At 40.5% G+C, this 26,667-nt stretch overlaps 1 protein-coding gene across 5 annotated transcripts in view; it reads left to right on the top strand.

Moving 5' to 3' along the window:
• The window catches only part of KIF16B (kinesin family member 16B), a 286,791-nt gene that overhangs the window by 209,495 nt on the left and 50,629 nt on the right, over positions 1-26,667 (top strand). For all 5 annotated transcript variants that reach the window (XM_074989378.1, XM_074989376.1, XM_074989375.1 and 2 more), the window contains one exon: positions 9,662-9,745. In XM_074989378.1, coding sequence (XP_074845479.1) covers positions 9,662-9,745 — 84 coding nt within the window. The remainder of the gene's footprint in view (positions 1-9,661; positions 9,746-26,667) is intronic.

Below are 26,667 nucleotides of genomic sequence, written 5' to 3'. Positions count from 1 at the left end.
GACCTGAAGGCCAAATAATTACCATACTAGGTTTAAGAAAGAGGACAGGAATTTCCCCAAGACTTAAATTGTGGGCCTGCCCCCTGGGGAGCATGAAGATACCATGTGGGGTGGGGGAGAGGTAAAACAGGCCACGGGTAAGGAGAAAGTTCCACCTAGCCTCACTCTGTCCCCAGCTCTGCTCTGGCTCCTTCCCAGCATAGTTGCCGGCTCCAGAGGTGGAGGGCAGGGGCATCATGGACACATTCCATTATTGTTAAGTGGAGACACAAGAGGAAAATTTTGGGCAGCCCTGCAATAGAGCAGACCCTGCCACCACAGTCTTGTTCAATCAATATTGGGTTTGCTTCCCAAAGCACACAGGACTTTCACAATGCAGCAATTTTTATCCTTTTTTTTTTTTTAACAAAAAAAAACAACAACAACATCATTCTAAAGAAATTACATGTAAATAAATTCAGACTGTTACCAAGGTTGCAAAGTCAAACACTAGAAAATTAGGGAATGTCAGGTTCATGGTTAAGGTTCAATTTTAACTCATGAGTGTAAATTATGATAGTTCTTAATTTCAACTCAGCTACAATTTTTACAGTCATCCCACAGTTTGTTAGACTCCTACTTATAACTGTATTCAATATTTAATAAAGGGGTAAACAAGCTGACAAATCCCAAACAAGCAATTTGCATTTGTCAGCATTAGCTTTTGCATTAATGTTGAGGATTCCCCTATATTTTTGGTTTCAAAAAAATACCCTGAGGTTAATTAAGTAGGTTTTTTTTTGCAGCTCCATTATTTGTTTAGACAAAAATACATGTACATATATTTATAAGTGAAATCTTTTTGAGCTTTGCAAAAAAATTAAGTGGTGGTATAATGATTATATCCTGTGGTACTAAAATATTATGGTACCACTTCAATTACAAATAATTTACTTTTGTTGCAACAAAATTAAGGTAGAAAAGTAATCTGATTCATACAACATACTATAAAATAGAACAACAAATATGGTATAAGGACACCCTTATAATATAAGAGAAATGGCTCCAGAAATGTATTCCCAACTATTCAATATACGGCTTAGAGCTTAATGATTAAAGTAATACATTTTAGAAAATAGATAAACAGAAGTTAAATAATCTGTTTAAAAATTTTAATAAGAATTAATAATTCGTACTAAGTTATTTGCCCACTTGTATTGAGTCTATAACTTAAGACATTTTCCACTACAGTAGGGTTTCAAGATTCACAAACTTAATGTCACAAATTCAATCATTTGCAAGTGGCTGAGCAGCCGCTTTCCCCAGGCAGGAGTGCGAGCAGCCACTGCTTCCCCCAGGGTCCTGGGCATGGATCGCCAGCAGCTGCCACTTCCCCAGGGGTCCTGAGGCAGACTGGTGGTGTTTGTGAAATTCAGCATTCACAAGGGTTCTCAACACAGAACCCTCACAAATGTTAGAATACTACTATATTTTATATTACTACTTATTTTTAAAGCTTTGCTGCATGAGATTTTGTAAAAGCTGTGTTTGAAATATTAGCCAGTGGTTAGGATTACAAGCAAAGAGTGCATTTCTGTTGCTGGGCAGCTATATCTTCAAGAAAGTTAGGAATGTTTCCTGTTACATTCCTGAAGAGTTAAAATAATTACTGGACTTATTTTAAGTAAATTTTTTTACCTCTTTTTGTCTTTGTTATTTTGCTTTCAGTTGCTTCCCCATTTTTTTAAATGATTGTGGCTCTGTAATAACGAGAACTTTTAACTTTTAAAACAGAAGAAAAGGGGTGGGACAGCAAATTTGGAAGTGACAAAGATCTGAGCCAAAAGATAAGTGGGGCTCTGTGGGTACCAACAGTTCAGAACCTATATATCTGTTTTTTATCCTGGTTTGAGAGGTGAATAGGGGGTTATTATTGCTCTTGCAAAACCTAAGTTTGTTCTCTCCCAGTGTGCTTTTGGCTGCATGTCAAATGAATGCAGGATTGCCCTTCTTTACTGATAGGGCATGGATCAGCGTTCACATGGCACTTGCTGTTAGTACCCAGCCCAAGCTAGGGAACCTAGTGATCCAACCATTGGACAAAACTCAATGATTAATCCTGGTCACATATCACCTGAGCTGCTTTGTGCATACACTAAGAGAAGTTGCAGTGAACTGTTCCTAGGCAACTCCATGCATTAATGTATCAATTTTAGGAGTGAACCCACTCACTCTAGGTTTTCACCTTGAAATTCTTTTTTTATCCACTTCCCTGTAATTAAGTCACAGCTCTTGTCTGCTTATGTTCTCTGTGAACTGTTCCATTTTTTTCTTTGTCTGATTTACCAATGTAGTGTCCCCTTCCCCCTCCTGCACCCTTATTTCACCCATTCTAGCAGGTGCCAGTCTTGTTCAAATAAGAATGGCCGTCCCAGGTCAGACCAATGATCCATCTAACCCACCATTCTGTCTTCAAACAGTGGACTGTGCCAAGTGGTTTAGGTTTTACCAGAACCTGGCATTTATTGTACAGTGGTGGGTCAATGCAGTGGCCTTTGCCCATAGGTGATTTGTCTAGGTCATCTCACATGTCCCCACTGAAACACCCATTGTAATCATCCCAGGTTTTATATTTTAATCTTGGTAGGACCACCTTTTAATTACATTTCTCTCCCCCCCTCCTCAGGCACTTTATAAACAGCTGCAGTCAGTAACCCAACAAGATTTATAACGGGAGGATGGTGCTGCTTTTTTTTGTTTTGCCATTTCCCTGCAGCTGTTTCCAGATTCCTGTTTAGTTCCTGTGTTTTCTGTACCATATAATGTCTCTGAACTGCCTGCTGCCCTGCTCAGAGAGAGGAAGCTTTCTAGAGTTCTTCTCTTTTAACCCTTTTTTCCCCCTCCTACTTCCCCAACAGTTCTGTAGCCCTTCTGTGGTACTTGGTCCTGCTGTGAGGGCAGGGGTCTGAACTCAATGACCTCTCTAGGTCCCTTCCAGTTCTAGTGTTCTGTGATTCTATGTTGTCCTAATTATTGAACAACCATGGCTATAGTTAGCAGTATTTTGCATTTTTTACTCTTACAGTTATTTTTAAGTTTCAGTCTGTGCTGTGACATTACATATTTCAGTCCTTGATTTTCCATTATCTTTTTTTGAACGTATGGGCTTCCTCTGGTTACCCAGCACATCCATATTTCATCAAAGAGAGGAGATGAGGGTGTTCCTAGCTTCCAGTTTTCTTCCCTCCTAGGTCACAAGTCTTACAGATGGCAGCTCTCCTATTTGCCAAATAAGCAATTGGGGTAATCCAGTGTTGCCCACTGTTGGATGCACATGCAATCTGTCTGTGTGCTGTGCAGGCTCTAAGCAGATAGCCAGCCCAACAGACCTCGGTCAAACTGCCCAAAGTGATCATAGACTCAGTTCTTTGGGAAAGGTGCACAGGCAGATTTATTGTCAATGAAGCACAGTCCTAGTTTCCTGGAACAGCGTGTACAGTGACGCTAGCACATGTATACCTGTTACAGTGGACCAGCTCAGTGAGTGACACAACTTTCCTCTCCCTTCCAGACCAGACAAAAGGTTAGGGTAAGATACCTCAGTATTTACAGAGGCAAACAATCTGGGATAAACAACTTGCTCACTGCCTTATCTGTTTCATGGTGTGTTTGTTACTCTTCTACATTTCTCCTGTTATTTCAGAGCAGGCATCAGCATTTACGAGTTCTTTCAAATCATCTTGTATTGGATTGGGGCATCTTTGTGCTGGCCTGCTGGCATATGTTTTAGCAGTTCTACTGGTACCTGTGCCCGGTTCATGTGCCAACAAGCATCTGCTTTTTGACAGGGCCTGACTTTGCTCATAACATAACTTCTGCTGTCTTTGGGTCAGGCCTCAGCTCTTGCACGAGACCATACTTCAGGCTCTTGCTTCTTATAACACTACACAGTGGCTGGTAGAGGAGCTCTATACACGGGGTTCCAGCACAGATAACATGAAACCAATGTCTATATCTTCTTGCTTCAGTTTCCCTCGGCTTTTTCCTGCCTTATTGGATTTACTCTCATCAGATTTGCCAGCCCTCAACTCTTTCCACTTGGGGGTGGCTGTAGTCCACTTTCTTGCAGCCTTTCCTTGCCTTGCAGTGGCCAGCTACTTGGCTGTATACTGGCTTCTCCTCTTCCTGCCCAGCTGAGCCTCTCCTACCTGCTCCCTGCCTCCTCTTTCAGGTCCATCAGGGGTTTTAATTGGTCAGCCTGCCCCCCTACCAACCTAGTGTGGAGCAGAGTCACCATCACGTGCTAACACACATTAAAAGAGCACTGATATACAACCTTCTGTCTGATGTTTCCATGCATTATGTAATTCACCATTTTATTTGAAGTTCAGCCTGAAGAGCTCTGAGTATTTAGGTGTGTGTGTGCAGGTGTGTGTAACAACATTTATATCAGGGTGATCATACAATTAAGTATGGTAGAGAAATACCACTGCAGTCAACATAAAAATTAGAAATTTTGCATACCACACATGGATGCTTCTCCTCCAGAAATCATTCACTCACTATTCCTATTGAGCAGGGAATGGGTTTGTTAATTTGCCCTACGGAAAACACATCACCACCTCAGCAGCCCAAGACAACACTAAAGCATCCAAATGGTTGAATGGCTGCCAAACGTTTTCAACACCACTGCGGTAAAAGTGGACAAAAGTCATTCAAGAAGAAACGTAGGCCAATAGGAAAGTATAACACTTATGCTGCTGTCTTAATGTGTGGCATTGTTGAAAATTACATTAATGAGAAAAATTGGACCTAATTGCTAACATGTGTCTGCCTGGGAGTTCAGCTTCATGGTAAATGAAAGGTGCAATCATTTTTCAAAGATTGAGTTTATATCCTTGTCAATTTACAGATCTGTGTACAATAAAAGGTTTTTATGCTTCTTTTAGCTGAAACAGAGATCCATATACATTATCTAGCTCCCTCAGACATCCTGTGTATTTGAATCCACGAAGAAATGAATGCAAGTGAATTTCAGTGATGTATAAATATCAGGAGTGTGATAATGTCTGGCAAGTGTAATACAATTTGCAGCTGCTTGACAATTTCTTAAAAGCTTTCCACATTGCCAGTGACAATTTCATGCATTAAAATGTTGCTACCGTTAGTGGCTCAAATACCAGTAATATTTTGAAAAGTTACTAGTTTCAGATACATTTCCTAGTTTATGACTGCAGAGACAAATGTTTTTTAACTTTTGAACTGTCAGGCTGCTGAATTGAATGAGGTTTGCTTTTAATTGATTCTGAACCTTAAGTTAAACTGCACATTAGAACAGAAGCTGCTTGTGCAAAATTAATGCGTTGGTATTGTTCATAGTATGGGGACTTTTCTTTTGAATTTTTTGTCATCACAGTCATAGTTCTGGTATGATACAAATTACTGTTGTGTGTTTATACATCACGTTTAGTAGAAAGACTTACAACAAATGCTTTTTTTCCCCACAAAAATGCAAAAGATCCTCCCCCTTTCAGGTTAATCTATTTTACGAATTATGGCAACTATAAGACCACCACTGCAAGTACAGTTTGAACCTTTCTAATCCAGCACATTCTCATCTGGCAACATCCGTAAGCCGGCATGATTTTAATTAGGTGGGCGTCCACTTACCCTGGGTGTGGCCAACTTTCCCGTGGTCTTGTAAAGTTTGTTTCCGGCCACCAGTCCTCTCTCTGTGTGTAATTTACCCTGAAATGTCTTTTAAGAGCCCAATAAGCAGTGAAAGTGTTGGTAATGCTGCTAGACAATATTGATTTCCTGTAGTCTGGTAAATTCTCTCATCGCTGGTCAAGTCCCAAGGGTGCCAGACTAGACAGGTTCCACCTGTAATACATAAACATTGTGCTGTACTACAACATTGAAAAGAATGTTTACGTTTCTTTATAACTGTTAAATTTGTTCCCAGCTCTCATGATTGCAAAGGTGAATGTGAATTGGATAATAAGTGATATCTGCATGAATTTGCAGTCAGGCCGAAACATGAGTTTGGTTTGAATAATGTCTCCTTTTTGTTTCAGTGGGCCAGCCATTAGTAATGAAGACTGACACACTTTCTGCTGAAGTTATAAACAGTGAACATTGATATTGATTACCTTTTGACAGTAACTTGCACTGCTTTTCATTGTATAAGTTACTGTTGAAATGTGATCAATGTTAATGTTCACATTAACACATCATTTTAGCAGAAATATCAAGTTAATATGCACACTTTTGTGTCATTGTTGGCTGTTTTGACAGATATTGAGGTGGAGTAGAATAATTAATGGTCTTCAAGAACTGCTCTGTGTGTGTGGGGCGGGGGGTGGAAATTCACATACGTTTATCCCTTCTCCTGAAAGGGGAGTTAAAAACACTGTATATGCTCCCTACAACCAAAAGCTTGCCCCTTGGAAGCCACAAACCACAACCAACTCACAGATCATCTTGGGTAGAAAAAAACATGGTGTTCCCTACTTCAGTGCCAAAACTCTAGTTGTCACTTATCTGCATGCCAAAGCCACTGGGTCACTCATACCATGATGTTATTAAGTGTGATTATAGCTATGCAAATATGATAGATATTGGCAACATATTTAAAAATTGGGTCAATGTAAAATAAAATCAATTGAGACTAATATTAGACAAAATTAATAAAAAGAAGTTGTACCCCACAGCCTGGATTAGACAGATGGTGAATGGCTTAGGATAGTTTGTGGTGCACAGTTCAGGTCTAGTGTGCTGTTTGGGCTGCAAGATCCCTACACCATGTAATCCCCGAGTTCAAGGTGTTCAGATTCATGGAATTCTGATCTGGGCCCCATTAATATTGTGAACCTCCACAAATTTCGGTGTGTATTTGTTTGGCATCATTAGAGATAGGGGCCCATCTCTAATATACATTCATCTCCAATAAAATTACCTCTTGGTTGCCAGGTTGCAAACATTTGTATGGCATAGTAATGCCAGACTTATGCAGTGATTAAACTGTGGAAGTTCCTAAGGTACCTCTGACTGTTCTTGATTAGGGATAAGGTAGAAAGAGATATTGGTCCTAAAATGGGTTCTGAAAAGTTATGCATTGCAAAACTATCTTTAGGTTTGCTCTCCATCTCACACTTTGGTGGAATAATCTTGCTTTTCCTGATTCAGTAACCTACCAAGATTGCTAAATGTAAAGTTCAGCCCACACAATATGTTCTTACTCTTCAGGACAAATGTATAACCTTATATTTGTATTAACTCTTTATTTAGAAAGAAACAATCCAAAACCATACAGCAGAATATTTTTTTAAACAAGATGTCCCTTTGAAGATATTTTTTATTTATTTGGCCATTATATGTTGTGGCCACATAATACAGTAATGCCTAATATAGCACAACTTCTTCAGGGATGAAATTTTATTGTCCACCTATACCAGAGGTCTGTGACCTGTGGCTCCAGAGCAGCATGTGACTTTTTAGCGACTTCTTTGTGGCTTCACACACCATAATTGCAAAGTTTAAAAACAAAAACAAAAAAACAACCCTCCTGGTTTATTTTTGATTAATTGTGAACATCTGTAACTCCAAAAATGAAAAATTAATGTCTAAATTGCAAATGATATGTGATCTCAAAATATTGGGTGACTCTACCTAGTGTCCACCAGAGAGAGAGAAGGTTCAGGAGTGAAAGTCAGGCACACAGTGGTACAAACACACAAATGAAGTGTGGGGAAATAGGATATGTAAAAAAATTGTGAACATCCTGCAGTAAACATGTAGCACATTACAAATCATTGTGTGTGTGCTGTGTTCTTAAAATAGCAGTTTCAAAAAGTATGGCTTGACAATATTTATTAAGGACCGTCCCGTATTCACATGCCTTGCGGCTCTTAAATTATTTTTTTTTTTTTTTTTACCAAATTGGAAAAAAAAAATAGCTCTTCTTGCTATTTTGGTTGCTGACCCCTACCTATATCATTGTATAGATTAACTTAAAAAAGTGATTAATACAGTGAGAATAACAATTACCAAGGACTTAATTGGTGTTATACAATAATAGTAGGCAATATGCAGCTAATCTTCTATAACTAAGGAAGCAAGTAGAGGGAAAGAAAACGCTGGGAGAAAGTCAAGGAATAGAATTTTGGAGAAGAGGCTGATGTTGTGAAGAGACTCTCCAACACTGCCCCCTAGTGCACCAATTCAGATTACTCACCTGAAAATATGTAGACAGGAGCTAAATGTAGCATCTCTAATTTATCCATCTTAAGGTTTAAGCAGAGAATAGGGTTGAAGAATTATTGCTGAAAAAATGGATGTTGTGGAAGTACTCCTTTACATTGAATGCTTATGTTCAAAAATAAAAATAAAGTTTGCAGTTTAATATACTGTGCTTCTGCATATAATAAACAAGCATAAACTTTCATTCTTAAAATATGCTTATGTTTGAGGTGATAGCTCTTTTATTTTGTTCTCTCAACATCCTCAGGGAGCCAGTTTGAATTTGTGTAGGAGGCAACTTTTTGTGAAGTATCCCCAATCTGAAATGTGACTCTAGCTATAACGTAGCGTGAATGCATGTTTGCGTCTCAATGCTTTTCCCATTTGATATGGTCTGTGATACAATGAAGATATTTTTCATTGCCTTTCCTGCTTACCAAACTTCAGCTTTGTGAGTAATGGTGGTTTCTTTCTTCCTTTTGCATCTTTACCAGAAATAAGAATTTTGTGGGCCAAATTACACTTTCTATGACAGTTATGTAAACCTATTACCTTCTAGGAGTTTGAACAGATATAGCTGTTTGAGTGCAACTTGTTAACAATAGCATTTCATGTATAAGAAGGGAGTAGAATGCTATTCGCTTTAGCTGAGTTGGCTCTTACAGTTCCTACAGGGTTAAAAAGTAGTGAAGTAAACAGATATAATTCTGAACATCTACCTGCAGTCCATCTGTTGCATAGGTAACAGGCATCTTTGTGTAGTCATTTTTCAGATTAAAACTGTGCTTTTGGTAGTTTTCATTTTTGGTGTAACACATAAGCTTTTTTGTGTGTTTTGACACTGTAAAGTTAACCCAGATATTCAGTAAAACAGCATGATCAGCGGTTAACTTGTCTTTATGCTCACCTGCAGTGACTTTACACGAAAAACTTGTACTAATCAGCGGTCACCCCATGCTCCCTGTCCACAAAGCAGGATTTGAGTAAAAACACTCTGATTCAATGATAGAAAGAATACAGTGATCAGACAAAACCAATGGAAATAGTTGGTAACGCAATTGGAGACAAGCTTACAGTGATTTTAACAGATTGATTCTTATCTTTAAAATATACAAAATTCCTGAGCAGCTCATATTCTCTTCTCTTTTGTAGCCTGTTTACTACCTCTTCATTTTTATGTTGGTAGATGGAGACATTTGAATTTTTGTGTTTAGAATAATTTGCTTGTGATAGTACAATCCTGTTGTCTTAGTACAGGCTGAATTATACTGATGTTAGCAGAATAGCATAATGGTGTTGGACCTAGTGGCATGTACTGTAACTTGTGAATGTATGTCATTTTCTCTCTTTCCGATCGCTTCATAGTTTAAAGAGGGTTTTTGTTTTTTTTCCTGCTTAGCTTATCATTTACACAGCCAATTCATTCTTTTATCTGTTACAGCTTGCTACTTTAGAATTCCCCCCAAAGAAGCTATTTGGAAATAAAGATGAAAGAGTGATTGCAGAACGGCGGAGTCACTTAGAGGTAATAGTATTTTTTTTTTTTTTTAACAAACTTCTGCAAATGTATTTAGACAGCATTCTGGCTGCCTGACCAATAGAAACCATTCCCCTGTGCAGACGTTAAATAGCCCATTTGTAAGTGTGAAGTTACTTGCTGCTTCATTTACTACAGGAGATGGCAGCAGTAGATTGCAAAGTAATAAAGCTTGTCTGTAAAAATGTATTTTTTTAAAAGGTCATCTTTCGTTCTGTCATAAGTAGTATATTTATTTAAGGGAAAAAAGGTTGCGAATGAGATGAGGTAAGAGTTCGGTGTTAGCAGATGAGCTCTATACAGGGTAAGATTTTGAAGACACTTATCTACTATGAACTCAGTCCATTAACTGAAGATTTGCAGTATTTTATCTTTAATTATTGTATCAATATCTGGGGAGGAAGAGGCAAGCACTTTTTAGGCTTCATTGAGCTTTATTTGTAATCTAACTGCTTTTGGAATTTACTTTGTTTCCCCTCTGAGCTAATTTCAGAATTAAGTTTGATTATAGTGTAACAATATTTCTGATACTTTCTGTATTCTCTTGTTGTGTTGTGTATATGATATGTATTTCTAACCGCCCGTCTTCCTTGCTATTTTGCAATGACCCAGTGAAGATTCTGGTTGTAGTCAATAACTCATTAATCACCACAGGATAGGGTATTTCAGCTGGTGTGGGGGAAATGGGCAACAGATTTTGTACTAGTGTCTGCTACTCTGCAACCCTGTTGTATCTAATGGATTGCTCAGGGATGCAAGTCAATTTAGAGTTGGAGCCATTGCAATAAATTAAAAGAAATAAATAAGCAGTCCTGTAGCACCTTAAAGATTAACAGTACAGTTCATTAGGCGATGAACTTTCATGGCAGTATCATCAGCTAATAAATGATATACTTAGTCTTTAAGGTGCCACAGGACTGCTTTTTTGTTTTGTGAGGGTAGAGACTAACATGACTACCTCTCTGAGTTAAAATAAATAGTAAAAGTTGTTTAAATGGGGAAAAAAGAGAAAATTGGATTCTCCTATGAACTGTCTGATTCTTATTTTTAGTTACTCTTTTAATACATAACACAGCATTTTATGAAACGGAAATGCCTCTTCCTACTGACTTTTGAAGGGCAGCTAACCAACAGTACAGTTAATCTGTTTCCTGCTTTAGTTTCTTCTGGAGCAATTTTAAATGCTTTTCACGTTATTAAATCTATGGTTATACTCCATTCTCAGTGCTGAAATTAATTTCCATATTTTGTGTCCCATTCAGCATCTTAACCTCGTGTTTTTGTTCATGGTTATTGATATTATTTTAATATTTATACATGTACATCTAAATATTCTAACTGCTTTGTAAAATGATGTTTTTTGTCATGGTATAGAGTATCTAGAACTATAATCATGCAAATAGTTTCTAATAATAATGTATTATATCCACCCTAGTTTAATAAACAGGGTATAAATGCTTTAATTTGCTATATGTAGTTCAGATATCAAATATCTGGACTCTATTTACATAAACTAATACACTATTTCCCTTCATATAGTACTTATATTTGCACATTATTCAGTGACCCAAACCAAGAAAGAGATACTGAAGAGGCCAGTGTCTAATCCTATGCTGACATCCATAGTCAGGAAAAGCCTGATCAAAGATTTGTGGTATCCCACTGTAAAGCTGACAATATTGTGGACTACCCAGGAGAGTGTATTTTGAATCTGTGTTCCTGGTACTGGCAGTGTTTTTGCTGTTGGTTCCTATGACTTCTGGGCTGTGAAGTAACACCTGAAATACCTTTGCTTATTGCAGCTGCCTCAGTAGAACAGAGTGATGGAGGCTGTTTTAGCAATAACTAGCTCTAAGATAACAAGTTATTTTTATTTTGTTTGTTTTTTTTACTAATCAAAGAATCTTAAATTATCCCTGTAAGCAAACTGGCCGTCTGGAACACGGTAGTATAATGTACTATAAACTACTGATCTTCTAAAAGTGTTGGCTGCTACACTTTGCACTAGTTGAAGCGTTCATATGGCCTTCAAGACTAATTCCAGAGAGTTGATGTCAGTAGTCTCACTTGAAGGTGATTTATGAATGGATAGCTATGGCCAGCTGAACATACAAGTAGGCATTTCTGGTAAAAAAAAAAAAAAAAGAAATGCAGTGGAAACTAAAGACTGGCTACAGTACTTGGTGATCAGCAGACTTATGCTTCCAGTTGTTTGTGTCATCAATCATCAGCTTCTCCATATCCATACCTTGTCTGAGATAGCTAGTTTTCATCTGTATCCTTACATCCCCTGCAGCCAGAGAGTGCCAAGAAACAGCAGTGCCTAAATACAATGAAAAGGAATCCTAGGGTTGGTAGTCTTCAACTAATTGATGACATTGCATACCACAATATATCACAATCTCCCCTTGAAAGACAACATGTATCAAAATAGTCATAGTAAAATATCTTCCTTTGGGGACTTTGTTTTTGTCATTTGATAGGATTAAGCTAGAGTAAATATAAGATTATTAGAAGATAGTTTGAATTCTCTCTCTACAAAGGAAGGTGAGTAAAAGCGGGGTGGCACTAGTGGGGATTACCTGTCACTGGTAGGACCAAAACAAAAAAGCAGTCAGGGATCACTTTAAAGATTAACAAAATAATTTAGTTAGTTAGTCTTTAAAGTGCTACATGTCTGCTCTTTTGTTTTGATAGAATACAGACTGACATGGCTATCTCACTGTTAATATTCAACATGGTAGGAGCAGTAGATGAAGTAAATTAAACAGGATGTATCCCATTCCTGAGAATACCAAAGATGGGAAGTTGCCCATGTAATGAATAGAATAGTTGAGATCTCTTTTAAGGCCTAATTTATATACGTAAAATTTGCAAATGAATTTCATCCTTCACTCCCTGCCCCCTGCTATATAAATCCTGGATTCTAAATGTCTGTTCCAATTATCTGAAGAAGTGGGTCTTACCCACCAGAGCTCATGACCTAAAATATGTTAATGTCTGTTAGTCTATAAGGTGCTACAGGATTTCTTGTTGACCTAAAATATGTTAGTCTTTAAGATGTGGCAGGGATGCTTGTTATTTGTGAAACTGCAGACTAACACGGCTACCCCTCTGAGGCTATTAAAGTTTGTGTATCTTAGCCTACTTCTATACTACGAGATAAATTAGATTTTTAATAAATAATTTTTAACCTCATTCTTATGACTTTGAATGTTCCACAAACCTTCTTGAAATTGACCCATTGTTTGTTGTTTCCGTGTCCCCATTGTCCAATGCAAGTTTGACAGTATGAGTAGTGCATCGTGGGTACCTATGTGTGTTTCATGTTAGAATCCCACAATTCAAAACCCTGTCTCAGAATTCAGAACACCCAGTAGCAGAATTCAGCCCTCCCGCAAACTTGCCTGGGTTCCCTGTACTGTGCAGACAGTGGCGTAGCAGCAGGCAGCTGTGCTGTCAGTCTGGTCCAACCCCTCCCGGTTCCATCAGCCTCATGTCTGCTGCAGATGTCGGTGTAGCGGCAAGCAGCTGTGCCTTCAGCCCTTCCGCAAACTCACCTTCATTCCCTGTGCCGTGCATCCACTGTGGATGTTGATGCAGCGGTGAGCAGCTCTGCTATCAGCCCGGTCCACCCCTGCCCGGTTCAGTCAGCCATGCGTCCACTGCGGGCATTGGTGTAGCAGTGGGCAGCTGTGCCTTTAGACCTCCCCTAACCCCCCTGGGTTTCCTGTGCTATGCGTCCTCTGTGGACATTGGAGTAGCAGCGGGAAGCTGTGCTGTCAGCCCCGGCCACCCCCACCTGGTTCCATCAGCTGCGCTTCCGCTGCGGATGTTGACGTAGTGGCAGGCAGCTGTGCGTTCAGCCCTCCCACAAACCTGCGTGGGTTCCCTGTGCTGCACATCCTCTGCAGATGTTGATGTAGCAGTGGACAGCTGTGCTATCAGTCCTGTCTGCCCCTGCCCACTTCCATCAGCCATGCATCTGAACCTTTATATTTGCGGGCCTGGGCGCTACAGAATTCAAATTCTAATTCAATCGTAAATTCTCAGGCTTCCTGTGGCCTTCTTCCTGCAGTAGCCATACATGGACGGTCACCAAGTAGCTTTGTGGGACGCATACAGGACACTTCTGGAGGCTAATACATTTGAATGAAAGACACAGCGCTTCCACACTAACCTGTATTTGAAATTGTAAATTCAAAATTGACATTATACCTATCCAGTAATATCAACGTTTTGTTGTTGGTATTAGGGCTCTCTAATTCTAGCTAATGGTATTTACAGTGAAGACAGTGATGTTTCAATACTGAGCTACCTCCTTTAAAATTGATTTTATCTCGTAACGTAGATGCAGTTTTAAGGTGTTCTGGTCCTCAGAAGTTCAAAACTTTTTCAATGCATTCACTGGAAGACTAAGGTGCCATTAATTATCCTTTTACCATTCTGCATATATGGAATTCAAAGGCTTTTGGCATTGCATTTGTTAATATAACAAGAGGCCCAGTTGCTGCTCCACTTGCAAGTGGAAGTTGGGCTGGAAGAAAGTTCTAGGCAGAAACTTATTGTAATATACATCCAAAGTGGTGCGTGCCTGCCTCCTGCTGGGTGGGGGAGGACCTCCGTTGGGGGATGGGACAGGCGTCACGCTGGCTGAGGGAGGGGTGAGGCTAGCAGAGTTTGCAGGGGCGTTCCAGTAGGGAGGCTGGGCTGGACTGGGCCCTGAGCTGGGTGGGGAAGGGGTGGGGCTGGCACTGTGTGTGTGGGGGGCTCTGTTGGGGGAGCTGGGCAAGGCCCTGCCCTGGCCGAGGCACAGGCTCCATTGAGGGTCTGTGCCAGGCGCCTTAGTGGCCGGGGCGGGGGGAGGGCTCCACTGAAGGGCTGGGCTGGGCTGGGCTGGCCAGAGGAGGGGCTGGCATGGTGTGGGAGGGCTCTGCTGAGGGGGCTGGGCCAGGCCCCATGCTGGGTGGGGAAGGGGCTGGAGCTGGGGGTCATGGTGCGAGGGGGGCTAGCACCAAGTGCAGGGATCTCCACTGGGGTGGGGCTGGTCTGGGTCCTGCACTGTGAGGGGCTGGCATGGTGCAGCGGGTGCTGTGTCCTCCATCAGGACTGGTGGAGGCCCTGCGCTGTCTGGGTCTGGGACTGGCTAGGGGAGAGGCTCCATGGGGGGGATAGGATAGGCTCCATATTGGCTGGGGAGGGGGGGTCCGTAAGGAGGCTGGCTTGGGCCTATGCAGGCTGGGGGAGGGGTTGAGGCCGACACAGTCTAGCAGGGGCTCTCAGGTGCGGGGCTGGGTCCCACACTGGGTGCAGAAGGGGCTGGGGCTGGCATGGTGCCTGGGGGGCTCCATTGGAGGGGCTGGCTGGGGGTGGGGTTTCAAGGCCAGCACAGTGCCGGGGAGGGAAGCAAGGTAGAACCTTGCTTGGACAGACAGATTGATGGACACAGCAAAAATAATATATATGGTACAGAACATCCATGTCTTTTTGTGTCTTGACTGAATTACTACTGGTAAGTTTGCACAGAGAATTCTTTTTTTCTATTCAGTTCTTCTGCAGAACTAATTCTGTATTCAAAATTACCTAGAATTCCATAGAATGTGGTTGGCTAGGTGCAGTCCTGTTAGGAGGGATTGGCTAAGAAAATGTCATGGTGTTCCAAGCATTACTTGTCCCACCCATTTTCCCAGTATATCCCATTTGTAGCATCCACTGTTTTTCTTCTAAACACGGAGAACTACACTCCAGTTTATACAACAAGACCTAGTTCTGTAGAGCTCAAAGTCCTTTACAAAGATAGATTGATACCATTATCCTGTTATATATCAGAGGAGATTGAGGGTAAGAGACCTAGCCCAAGGTCACATAAATAATTTTCCATGTTATGAATTGAACTTACTTTTCTTGACTCCTGTTCCAGTGCTCTGTCTCCTGAGCTACATTTCTACTTCTGCTGCCAGCACAGTACTCATTAAATATATTATTTTGGTAGCATTCAATAAGCTGTTGTAAAAAGTCGTTTGCTCCTCTCTTTATCAGTCTTCTCCTTTCTATTCCCAGTATTCAACTTTCTTAGTTCTCTTTGTGGACAGCAAAATGAAGCTAGCACAAATACCTGATCACTGAAGTACTAATAGGCAGTGTGTGTGTCACACGGCTGGACTTTTATATTGGGTTTGCAAGCCATTTTAATGCCCAGTATGGCTGTTGGCCCCAAATATTGTGCTGGGGGGGCGCCATATGAGGTGTCCAATGAAAGCAAATGATGCCCTGAATCTATGTATGCTACTCACATGTCTGTATCATGTATGTAGGTAAAGTTATAGATTTTAGCTATGTAGCTGTAATAGAAAATGTTTGTGTTAAACTTCACAATAAGAGCTGTGAACTCAGCCCCAGCCAGGACACTGGGCTTAACGATAGGGTGGAAACCAGGTGCTCAGACACCAAATCCACATGCCAGCTGCTTAGGATCTGTCAGTGGGATGTAGCCCAGTGGTCAAGTGACCTGAACTGAGAGAAAGGAACGGCTCCGTTTCAGAAATTTGAGGCTGTCTCCTGGGATTCGTCAAATGGCAGTTTCCCACAACAGCCCACCTGAGTCAGGTGGGGGCAGACCCTCAAGGGACTGTGGGAGGAGGGAGGGGCTTTGTCCCTGAACACAAGAGGTAACACACAAGAGAACAATAGTGTGGATTTAGCAGTGTTCATCTTGGATCCTTTGTCTTTTGGTCTCCGAGGGTCCATGTGCCAACATGTGGATCCCAGCGGGCTGGACCTACTATGCTCCAATGACTGAATCTGTATAACCTGAAATGAACTGCAAGAGACTTTCAAGAATCAGCAAATAACATCACTGGCCTGCATCAGTAGTTACTACTGATGTATGTGAAGTATTGCTTTAACAATTCTTCTCTCTAACCCTGTTCTTTCTTTTGTATTAATAAATCTTCAGATAGTAGATCTAAAGACTTGGTGAGTGTGTTGTTTGGGTAAGATTCAAGTATATATTGACCACAGTCTGGGGCTGGGCCCTTTGGGGTCTGTGCAGTGCTGGGTGAAACAGACTTAAGAGCTTCTCACCTTAAGTTGGGGGGTTGTTGGTCTTGGCTGGTACTGCAGCTGAGAAGTCTGTGGGTTTGCTTGTGTGGCTTCTGGCTGGCCAGTAGGTCTAGCGGAGGTGCTGTTTTGGCTGGTTGGATTTTCCTTAGTGAGCAGGAAATCCCAGCCTTGTGCTGTAAGTGGTCTGGACTTTAAGTAAAGGTACCCTGGATTGATTTCTCTAGCTGTGCCCAGAATAAAGTTTTTTCTTAATCTCTTAACTTCTTGATGCTGAGGGATTTGTTCTTAGTAGTAGGCACTAACACAAGATTCATAAATAAAATCACAAGTAAAAAGAATAATGAAATTATGCTCACTGCACTGGGGGGGCATTACAAATTACCAGTTACTAAACATTTAGGTAGGCAAGTCATATTACCAAGGAACTAGGACTTCTAAGAAAGATATTGAATATTGAGAGACAATAAAATCACAGCACCAGGGTAGCCAAGCTGATCTAGTTATTTAAATAAAAATGCTTTACATTTCTTCCCCTAACCCCCTGTCATGGTTGTGCTAAAATCAGCTAAGAACTAACATCTAAGTACCATCAATTAGAGATAGTGTCCGATTAGATTAATAAGGGTGGATGAGTTAACACCTCTAAATCATTGTTTGAAGCTGTCTGCAAATTTAAGCAGACAAAGTATTTGCATTCTCTTTATGCTTCCAAAGTTTTCGTTGTGATCAAAAGTACTGAAACCTTTTTTTTAAATCAAACCTTAGTTTCTGCAGTTTCTGTATGTACAAATGCATTAAATGGGACTGGTGTTTAATACCCCATCTCCAATCTGTTTGTTAACTGAGTTCATATTATTTACATTCAAATTGGGAAGAGAAATATAAAAAACATAGTAATCGAAGTCAAGTGTGGTAAATAAAGTTTCCTTTTTCTGGTTTGCTTTCATGCCAGTGAACTTAAGTACAAAGAGTTGTCAAAGGTACTGATTACATGTCACTTCAAAGTGGTTATTATAAGACAATTGTTAGATTCTAGTGATGCTCTTGCAACAGTCACTCTTCCTTAATATCAGAGCTTTAAGAATAGGTTTAAAACCAGCTTCTCGTTAGCGTAGTTCTTCCGAATTGAATGTAGGCCTATGGCAGCATAAAAGTAATCAGTTCTCTTAGAAGCAGTTCTCTCAGGTAGCTTTTAAAGTGTTAAGAATAAATTTAAAAATCACTCAAAGAAAGCTAGAAGCTTTTCTTTATTTCACCCGCATGGGTGCCCGATTGTTTTGCAGCTAAAAAACCAAGCAGTATTGGATAGTCGCCAACGCTTGATCGGGCTGGAGAAAGTACTAGTTGTATAGCCTCATATTCAGGCTGAACTTTTACAATGGCTCTTATTTAGGGCCACTGTTTTTAAAATTTGCCCAAAGTAAGAGAGGCACTGAAGTCTCTGACAGGGGATAAAAGGACATCAGCCCAGAAAGGAGAACATGGTATGTTTAGGGGTTTTTTTGGGGTTGTTTTTGTTTTGTTGTTTTTGAACATCACATATGTTAACGCACTTACAGGACAATTGTTTTAGCTATAGATAGATTCGGCCTCTTATAACTTATATGTACATTAAGGAAGTATTTTGAAAAACAAAATAAGGGAAACACTGGCTTGCGTGCAGGAAATAAAACCTATTTAGTTAGCCACTTTGACGATATAATGGCATACCAGGTTCATGACTCCAGGTGCCCCACCAGTGTTGCCCAGAGGCACCCATTGCACATCCACTTTGAAGTTACTGTGTTCATAGCAGAAGTTGTAGCAGTGATCAGCTGTGAAGAGATTAAATATTCCAACATTTTTGGGTGGTAGCTGTGGTCTTTGTATCACTCACCATCTTCAGTAAGCGAATGGCTTTTCCTAATTATTACATTTAATGTATACAAAAAGAAAAAAACAAGATTTTTATGTGCACCAAACACTTGCACACTTTCCCTTAACCTCTATGCATGTTACAAAATACAGTATGAGTAAATCCCACTGAAATTCAAACTGAACAGAGCATGTTCAACTATTTTATTCTAATAATGCTGGTAGGGTCAAGAGTTATTCAGTTCACTAATGGAAACCTGGGATAGTTTCTAGAAGAGTTACGTTCAAACGTCCACTTAGCCCTACACATGGATCTCCTAGACTTCAATAGATGGGTAACTGTAAATAACCTCTTGAATTCATTCACTTCAGTCCTGTGACCAAAAGTAATTTACTGTACAATGCTTGTAGGACTGGAACTTTAAAATCTGATTTGCAAACCTAAGTGTCTAATCCTACTTTTGACTGCAAAAATACCCTTCATACAACTTTTGGCTTTCTGCTTAGGACTTCAGTTGTTTAATTTCAGCCAACCATAGATATAAGGCCAGAAAGGACCACAAGATCATCTTTTCTAACCTCCAATATGTTATGACCATTAAACACTCTCCAGCCCTGTCTACACTGCACCCAACAATCAGAATTAGACCAAAGAATTACAGCTTTTAGGAGCATGAATTGCTGTGTGCCATAAGCAGAGAAAATAGACGGGACCAAGTTACACTATCATATTTTGCAATTAAAAATATAAACTTTTATGTGTACTACGTTGTCTTTTCAATAGGGCAAATGGGATCAATAATTCAGAATTTTCCACCTTTTCACATATTTTCCTAGGTATCATAGGCTATGTCTACACTAGCCAAAAACTTCGAAATGACCATGCAAATGGCCATTTAGAAGTTTACTAATGAAGCGCTGAAATACATATTCAGCGCCTCATTTGCATGTGGGCGGCTGTGGCACTTCGAAATTTACTCGGCTCGCAGCTGCGTGGCTCATCCAGACAGAGCTCCTTTTCGAAAGGACCCCGGCTACTTTGAAGTCCCCTTATTCCTATGAGCAAATAGGAATAAGGGGACTTCGAAGTAGCTGGGGACCTTTTGAAAAGGAGCCCCATCTGGACAAGCTGCGCAGCGGCGAGCTGCATCAATTTCGAAGTGCCGCGACCGCCCGCATGCTAATGAGGCGCTGAATATGTATTTCAGTGCCTCATTAGTAAACTTCGAAATGGCCATTTGTATGGCCTTTTCGAAGTTTTTGGCTAGTGTAGACACGGCCATAAAAAGGAGAGAACCGTTAATGTTAATTTCAAATTTGTGAGTTAACCTATTTCAGACTGTTTAATTTCACTTTAGTGTTTGTAATAGTTGCATTTTATTTTGCTGTCACTTCAAGGCAAATTCACAAATGTCCACTTGCAAAGTACGTCGAACAGTTCCCATATCTGTGTAGTTTTCCCAGTAATGATCTGACCGTCTGGAGATGAGTGTATCCATAAAGACAGCTCTCCATCAAGGACCCTATGTGCTGTCCTTTTTTTAAGGCAGGTTTATCAGTGAGCCTCCAGTTTTGATTTCACCAAAGAAAGTTGAGGATGATGAATGTCAAGTACTTTGGTAGCTATTTGCCAAGGCCATTCCAGCAGATGACATGCTGTCACTGCTGGCCCAGGGATGCGTAGTAAATTCAATTCCTTTGTTGCCATCTGTGAATAGGTTTTGATAGGATTTGTTTTGACTCCTGCTCTGGAAAAAAGATTGATTTCCTTCACTAGCTAGGTCTGTTTTGATCTTTTTAATATGGCCGTTTACTTCCGAAAGCAGATTCACACAGATACAGCCACTGTAAATCACAGTTCTGTGGCAGGCTACAGGAGTGATTATTGGAACTATGTAAAGCCAATGACTATCACCTTTTAACACAGAGATATTGTAAGAAATATTAAGTCCCATAGATTGTAAATGAATTTCATTTGTTACCATGTAAAGCCAAGCAGAATATTATTGCCATTTGTGAACTAGACTGAATTTAGGAGTTAATTCAGTTGATGCTGGATGATGATAATTCAACATAATGTGCTCATGCTGTTAGACTTGAACAGAAAAATATCTAAATAGCTATAATGAAAAGTTTGGTTTTGCCAAGATAGAATAGGGATTTCACCTTGCGCTTTAACCAGCCTCCAACAGAATGCTTTGTATTTAAAAATTCATTAAATTAAATTCATTATATTAAAATAGTTTACCACTCTGACAAAACTGAGTATTGTTGAAACTTAGGCTGCGCCTACGTTGCAAACTTACTTTGAAGTAAGCTGGTACTTGGAAGTAGCATGCAGAGTGTCTACGCACACCTTCCCTTACTTCGAAGTTAAGTGTGTGTGGATGCTTTGCACTCCTTACTTCTAAGTAAGGAGTCCACTATGGAGCCAGCCCCCGCCCCCATAGGGGACAGAGACACTTTGGCCAGCCCAGCCAGGGCTCTATGGTCCCTGCCAGCCACCTTAAAGGAAACAGCTCCCAGGCAACCCCACTCAACTCCTAATTTCCTGGGTCAAGTCTGAAGATTGGACTTAAGTTTCTAAATTACATAGGCACTTTTGGAAATGTTCCTGATCTTAGTGTTTTGTGCATATTATGAAGATTTCTATAGCAACTTTGCACCAGATCTTTCATTAGTTTAGATTGCCGAAGCTTCACTAGAGGTGCACTGGCTTAAACCAGCAAAGAATGGTATCCTCCATAATTCAGGTTGTGCTGAGATTTGAAAATCTCATGGATATTAGAACCATTTTTGTTGTTCAAACAGAATGTTACGGATGCACACCAGAATTACAGCACTTACTTCTGGGCACAGTTAATTTTTGTGGAGAGTAATGATGATTTTTAGTAACATGAGTTAAATTACTCATTCTTTTAAAATTTAGACTTGTAGTCTAATATTTCATTCAGATCCCAGGTTGTTTCTAATATGTTAAAGTTCAATTGCATGTACCTCCACACACGTCAGACAAGCTAGTTTAAAAAAAGTTTAGTATTATTCATCATAACTGTTGTATTCTTGCTTTCCTAGCAAATGCAACCAGCTTAAAGAAGCACTGATGTCCTGATGTCTGTTCTGCAACACACACTCTCACACCTCCCAGCAAGTTTGTCTGTTTTTTCCTCCCTGGGGAGTCCCTATAATTGCAGTGTTTGGCTTGTCTTCATTAGCACATTGTAGACATCTGAAACCTGCGTGTCAGCAAGAGAACCTTATTTTGGTGAGGCCAGAGTTACGACTGCATGACTGAGATTCCGGAGAGCTGGTTTTGTGCATTGTGCATGACTGTAGGATGGAATTGGAAGGTAGTTTTCTGTAGAGTTGAAGTGGTCTTGGGACTGTAATCTGAGGGTTGTAAGACATGCAATTTGAGGTTGAGCTGGACAGTAACTGGTGGTTACCTTGATTTTTACAATTTCATTGGTAGGAAATGTGTTTAAGCAGCCTTATTTCTCTTCACTGTGGAAAGGCTGAAGACTGCTACCAGAAAACAGTATTGCTTGGATGGGAGGTGGCATGTGGTATGATTCAGCACTTGACTGAATCATGAATTAAGAGGTTTGGCTAAAGGAACCCATGTCATATTTTTGGTTGTATAGCATAAGGCCATTTCACCAAGAACTGGATCCAGTTAATGCCAGAATTTGAGGACGGGTCATACTCTCTTTAATATTGTAACAAATGCAGCTGTGTGGGCCTGATGATTTAAATCCATCTGTGTCATTCTTAATTCTCCTGCATGCCCTGATCAGTGTGTTGACACAAATTATCTAATTGCAGGAAACGGCCTCTGATTTAATGTTGATAGGTATGTGTAGAAGTAAAATGGATAGAGAGATATTTACTGTTTGTTACTAACATGAGATTTTCATAACTGTCCACAAATGACAGTGGTTTCGAGTTCTGTAGTTTTGATATAACCAGAGTCCAGTACTTGTTTGTTTCCATGTAAAGATAAGGACCAGATGATACTGTAACCTTTCTAGAAATAGTGAGAGAGGTAGCTCTGTTAGTCTGTATTCTACCAAAACAGAACAGCAGTCACGTAGCACTTTAAAGACTAACAAAAAGATTTATGAAGTGACAAGTTTTCGTGGGACAGACCCACTTCAGATCAGTAGCATTTCCAGTGCAGACTGACATCTATATGGTACAGTCCCCAAAAAAATTGCAATAAAAATTGATACGTTCAGTATGTACTTGATTTATTGCAATTTTTTGGGACTTCTATACCATATAGATGTCAGTCTGTACTGAAAATGCTATTGATCTGAAGACGTGGGTCTGTCCCACAAAAGCTCATCACCTAACAAATCATTTTGTTAGTCTTTAAAGTGCTACATTACTTCTGTTTTCTTTCTAGAAATGTACAATTTATGCTTAGATTTTTCAAAGTAACTTTTTAACACTAAATATTATCTCAGGAACTAGGATTTTTCCCCCTTCATATAAAATTGCAACTGCTCACGGTGACCTCCAGTGTATGTCTATGATAGTGTGGGAATCGAGAGATGGCTAGCTGCTACCTAAAATACATCAACTATAACTGAAGATACTGAATAAGACTAGCTAGTATGCTCATATTTTATTCCAGAGTTGATTTTGATATCTTGCAATATGTTCCAGGATACATTAACATCAGTTCTTTTCCAAGTTATTAGCAAGAATGGGTGAACCAGTTGTTGAGAACCTTGAATGTAACTCTGAACTCTTAGGCTGTGTCCAGACTGCGGGAGGTATTGGCAAAAGATATGCAAGTTGTGGTGCTCAGTTTGCCAGTCTTTTGTGAACATATTGGGAGTGTCTTTTCAGACATTTGATGCTTCCACACAGGGCCAAATGTTGGGGGAAAAAGTCCTCTACCAAGACATTCCTCCTTCCTCATGGAACAAGGTATACAGGGATGCTGACAGAATGCTCCTGCCTAGCAGATCTCTCCCGAGAGATCTGTGGCCTGGACGCACACTCTGTTGACAAAACTTGTGTCAACGGAAGCCTGGAGTCTAGACTTATCTTTAGAGACAAGGTGAGTGAGATAATGTCTTGTGTTGGCCCATCCTATGTTTGAAAGAGAGAGAAAAGCTTTAGGTATTGAAAGCATAGCACAGGTTTACACTACAATTTACATTGGTGCCTCTTGATAGCATCTGTGAAGACATTCTAAGCAAATGTGAGAGAGCTCCCTCAGATATTTAAAAGATAAAAGATAACCATCAGATACCCAACACAAAACACATCTCCAAACTCATCCATTTCATCCTGTCCCATCAGTTTGAAAACTCCAGCACTGTTGAGCGATGGTATGGTTTTTGCTGACATAATGCTGTATACCCAGGATATTAAGGTTGATATAACTGTCACTCAGGGTGGGCATTTTTCTCACCCTGAGTGTTCTAATTGTATTGAACTATGTGTGTAGTGTAGCTCAAGCCTCAGAGTGTCACTACTAAATACAAGGTGGAATAGATGGTTTAACATAAACGGTTAACAAACATTTCAAGGGGACCACTCAGTGGAAATTGGGCTGTTAGGGGAAGTGGGGAAGAAAGCAGATGGGAACATTGTTAGTGGGTATTAGGTTGTTTTCAAAATCAGTTTGTTTAATAACAAATCCAATGAGTTTCTTCCAGTCCATAATTTTTAGTGTCCAGGCAAATTACAAATTAAGTTCCTAGGCTTGTCTTTTGAAAGCACTGTGCAGAATGTGAGGCTTGGTAGGTCAGATATAAAATGACCACTTTGTAGAAAGTGTTCACCCACAGGTAATGTGGTGTTTTTTGTCTATCCTTTTTCCTGGGTGAGGTCATCTGAGAGCATGGGAGTCTTCCGGGGTCACCCGCATCATTGCTGTCAGGGTATTCAGCGTTGGGATAGGCATGGAACTTGAAAGGAATCTTGTGGGGGGTTGTTGATCATTGTGGCAGAGCAGAGAGGTCTGCTGGTTTCACATCAGTTGTCCTGGCAGGGTCTGGTACCACTTCGAGTTTGTGTTATGGTCTGTGGGGAGTTTGTCTCGGTGTGAGATTAGAGGTTGGGAGTTGTTTGAAGGCAGGAAGAGGGGAGGCAGGCAAGATGTCTCACTTTTTCTCAACAAGTAAGGACTCCAGTGTCCGTGGTAGGTGGCAACTAGGGGTGTGCAATCAGAAGGGTCTGATTAGGTTCCCTGCTAATACAGCATTCCCAAATGAAAGATAAGACTCCTTTTACATTCCAGAAAGGTTAAATATTAATAATTTTAATGCTGTTAAATTACATTATGAATTCATGTTAAAATATTAAAAAGTGTGAAATCCCCGTGTAGCAACTAGCACAAAAATCATTAGAATGACTTTGCACGTTGGAAGAACACAGGCCTACAGTTATAGAATGAACCTTATCACAGCAGAAGCTTTTAAAAACTTGAAATGGTTACATTTTCACCATTCACCAAATGAAAATGCACACAAAGCAACTTGGCCCGTTCAGCAAAGAAGCGGTTTTGAGATTAGTGAAGCTTTCTAATTTCTTCTCCCACAGGGATACTTGTCATGCAAGGTTAAAGCTTTGTGGCATAAATATAGCACTCAAGTTAGTCAATCCAAAGGACATGAAAATGTAGGACAAACCAAAATGGCAGAATCATCACCTCTCAAATCTAGGGGAGACAGTTCTATCATGCTTTGAATCTGAGAATAAAACAGGCTGAGTTCCTGCTCTGAATATTTTCTGACATAGTGGCAATCAAATTGTTTTACACAGCAGTTTTCTATATGTATTAGTGTATGCTTGGACCAAATGACAATATATTGTGGAAGAGCTCCAGCTTTGTCTTGAGGTGTCCTGTGCTTCAGGGTAGTTAGTGTTTGCGTCAGAGGCTTGCTGTGGCCTTCAGTGTAGCCTCTCACCCTTCACTAGAAGCAACAGTCACAGCCTACAGAGCCACCTTTATCAAAGGCAGTCAGTGGGTTTGGGATGAACCCCCTTCTTAATCCGAGTCTCCCATTTTGGTGGTGGAATCTGTAGTGGTGGGGGGAAGGGTTGTGGGAAACCTGGACCTGCCCACTACTCCAGGCTCTGGCTCAGGGACTCAAAGGCAATTGCAATAGGCAGTGTTTTCCTTCACTACCAGTGTGCAGCCTTTCCCTGTGCCACTTCCCCAGATGTGCCCCCAATACCTTCTTCCTGATATCTGTCCACATCATTCCTGCTCCTCCATAACACACCTTCTCACTCCCAGTACTTAGCTTCACTGCCTTCTCTGAAGGGATGCCTTTTAACCTAGCCCTACCAGGAACTTCATGGGTTGAAGGTGCCTTGATTAGCCTGTCTCTCTTCAGGCCTGCTCTTAATTGGCTCAAGGTGCCTGCCTATTGTTCTGCTGCAGCCCATACCCTGGTCATTCAGGGACCAGAAAACTTATTTACTCAGTGGAGAGTCTTATCTGCCTTCAATCAAACTACTGTAGCCAACTGGTCCAGGTGTGTCACAATATATATCAAATAGTTGAGTCGTCCCTCTGTTGATGCCAAAATTCCATACCATCACTGTGTACGAGCCCAAAAACAGACGTGAGGTTTGAATGACAACCCCTTCTCCAGAGGCTATTGAGCAGGGGAGTGCATACTGACATACAGGATATGGTGTTACTAGTGTGATGTTTGTGGTGTTGAAATCTTCCTTCAAACTGACATTTCAGCAGTGAAATACAGGGAGCAAGAGAACATAACACTTCTCACAATTTGTTTTCTACTTCCAGACAGTTGTGTTCCAGCAAATGATTTCTGTGCAGATCTGGAAAAGTCATGTGAAACAGCAGTTACTGCTATTACCTTTCCCAGTTCATATGCATATCCTGGCCTAGCACATAGATTCTCTCTCTTACCTTTAGAATTGCCTCACCTGGGCAAGAATAGTGCCTTTACCAGAAATGTGTGTAGGTAGTCCGTTGTGTCCACTGATGACGTCTTGAG

The sequence above is a fragment of the Carettochelys insculpta genome, chromosome 3 (genome assembly GCF_033958435.1).
Source record: "Carettochelys insculpta isolate YL-2023 chromosome 3, ASM3395843v1, whole genome shotgun sequence".
Classification (NCBI taxonomy): domain Eukaryota; kingdom Metazoa; phylum Chordata; order Testudines; family Carettochelyidae; genus Carettochelys; species Carettochelys insculpta.
Note: the sequence above shows the minus strand (reverse complement) of the source record. Positions and strands in the feature narration are given on the sequence as shown.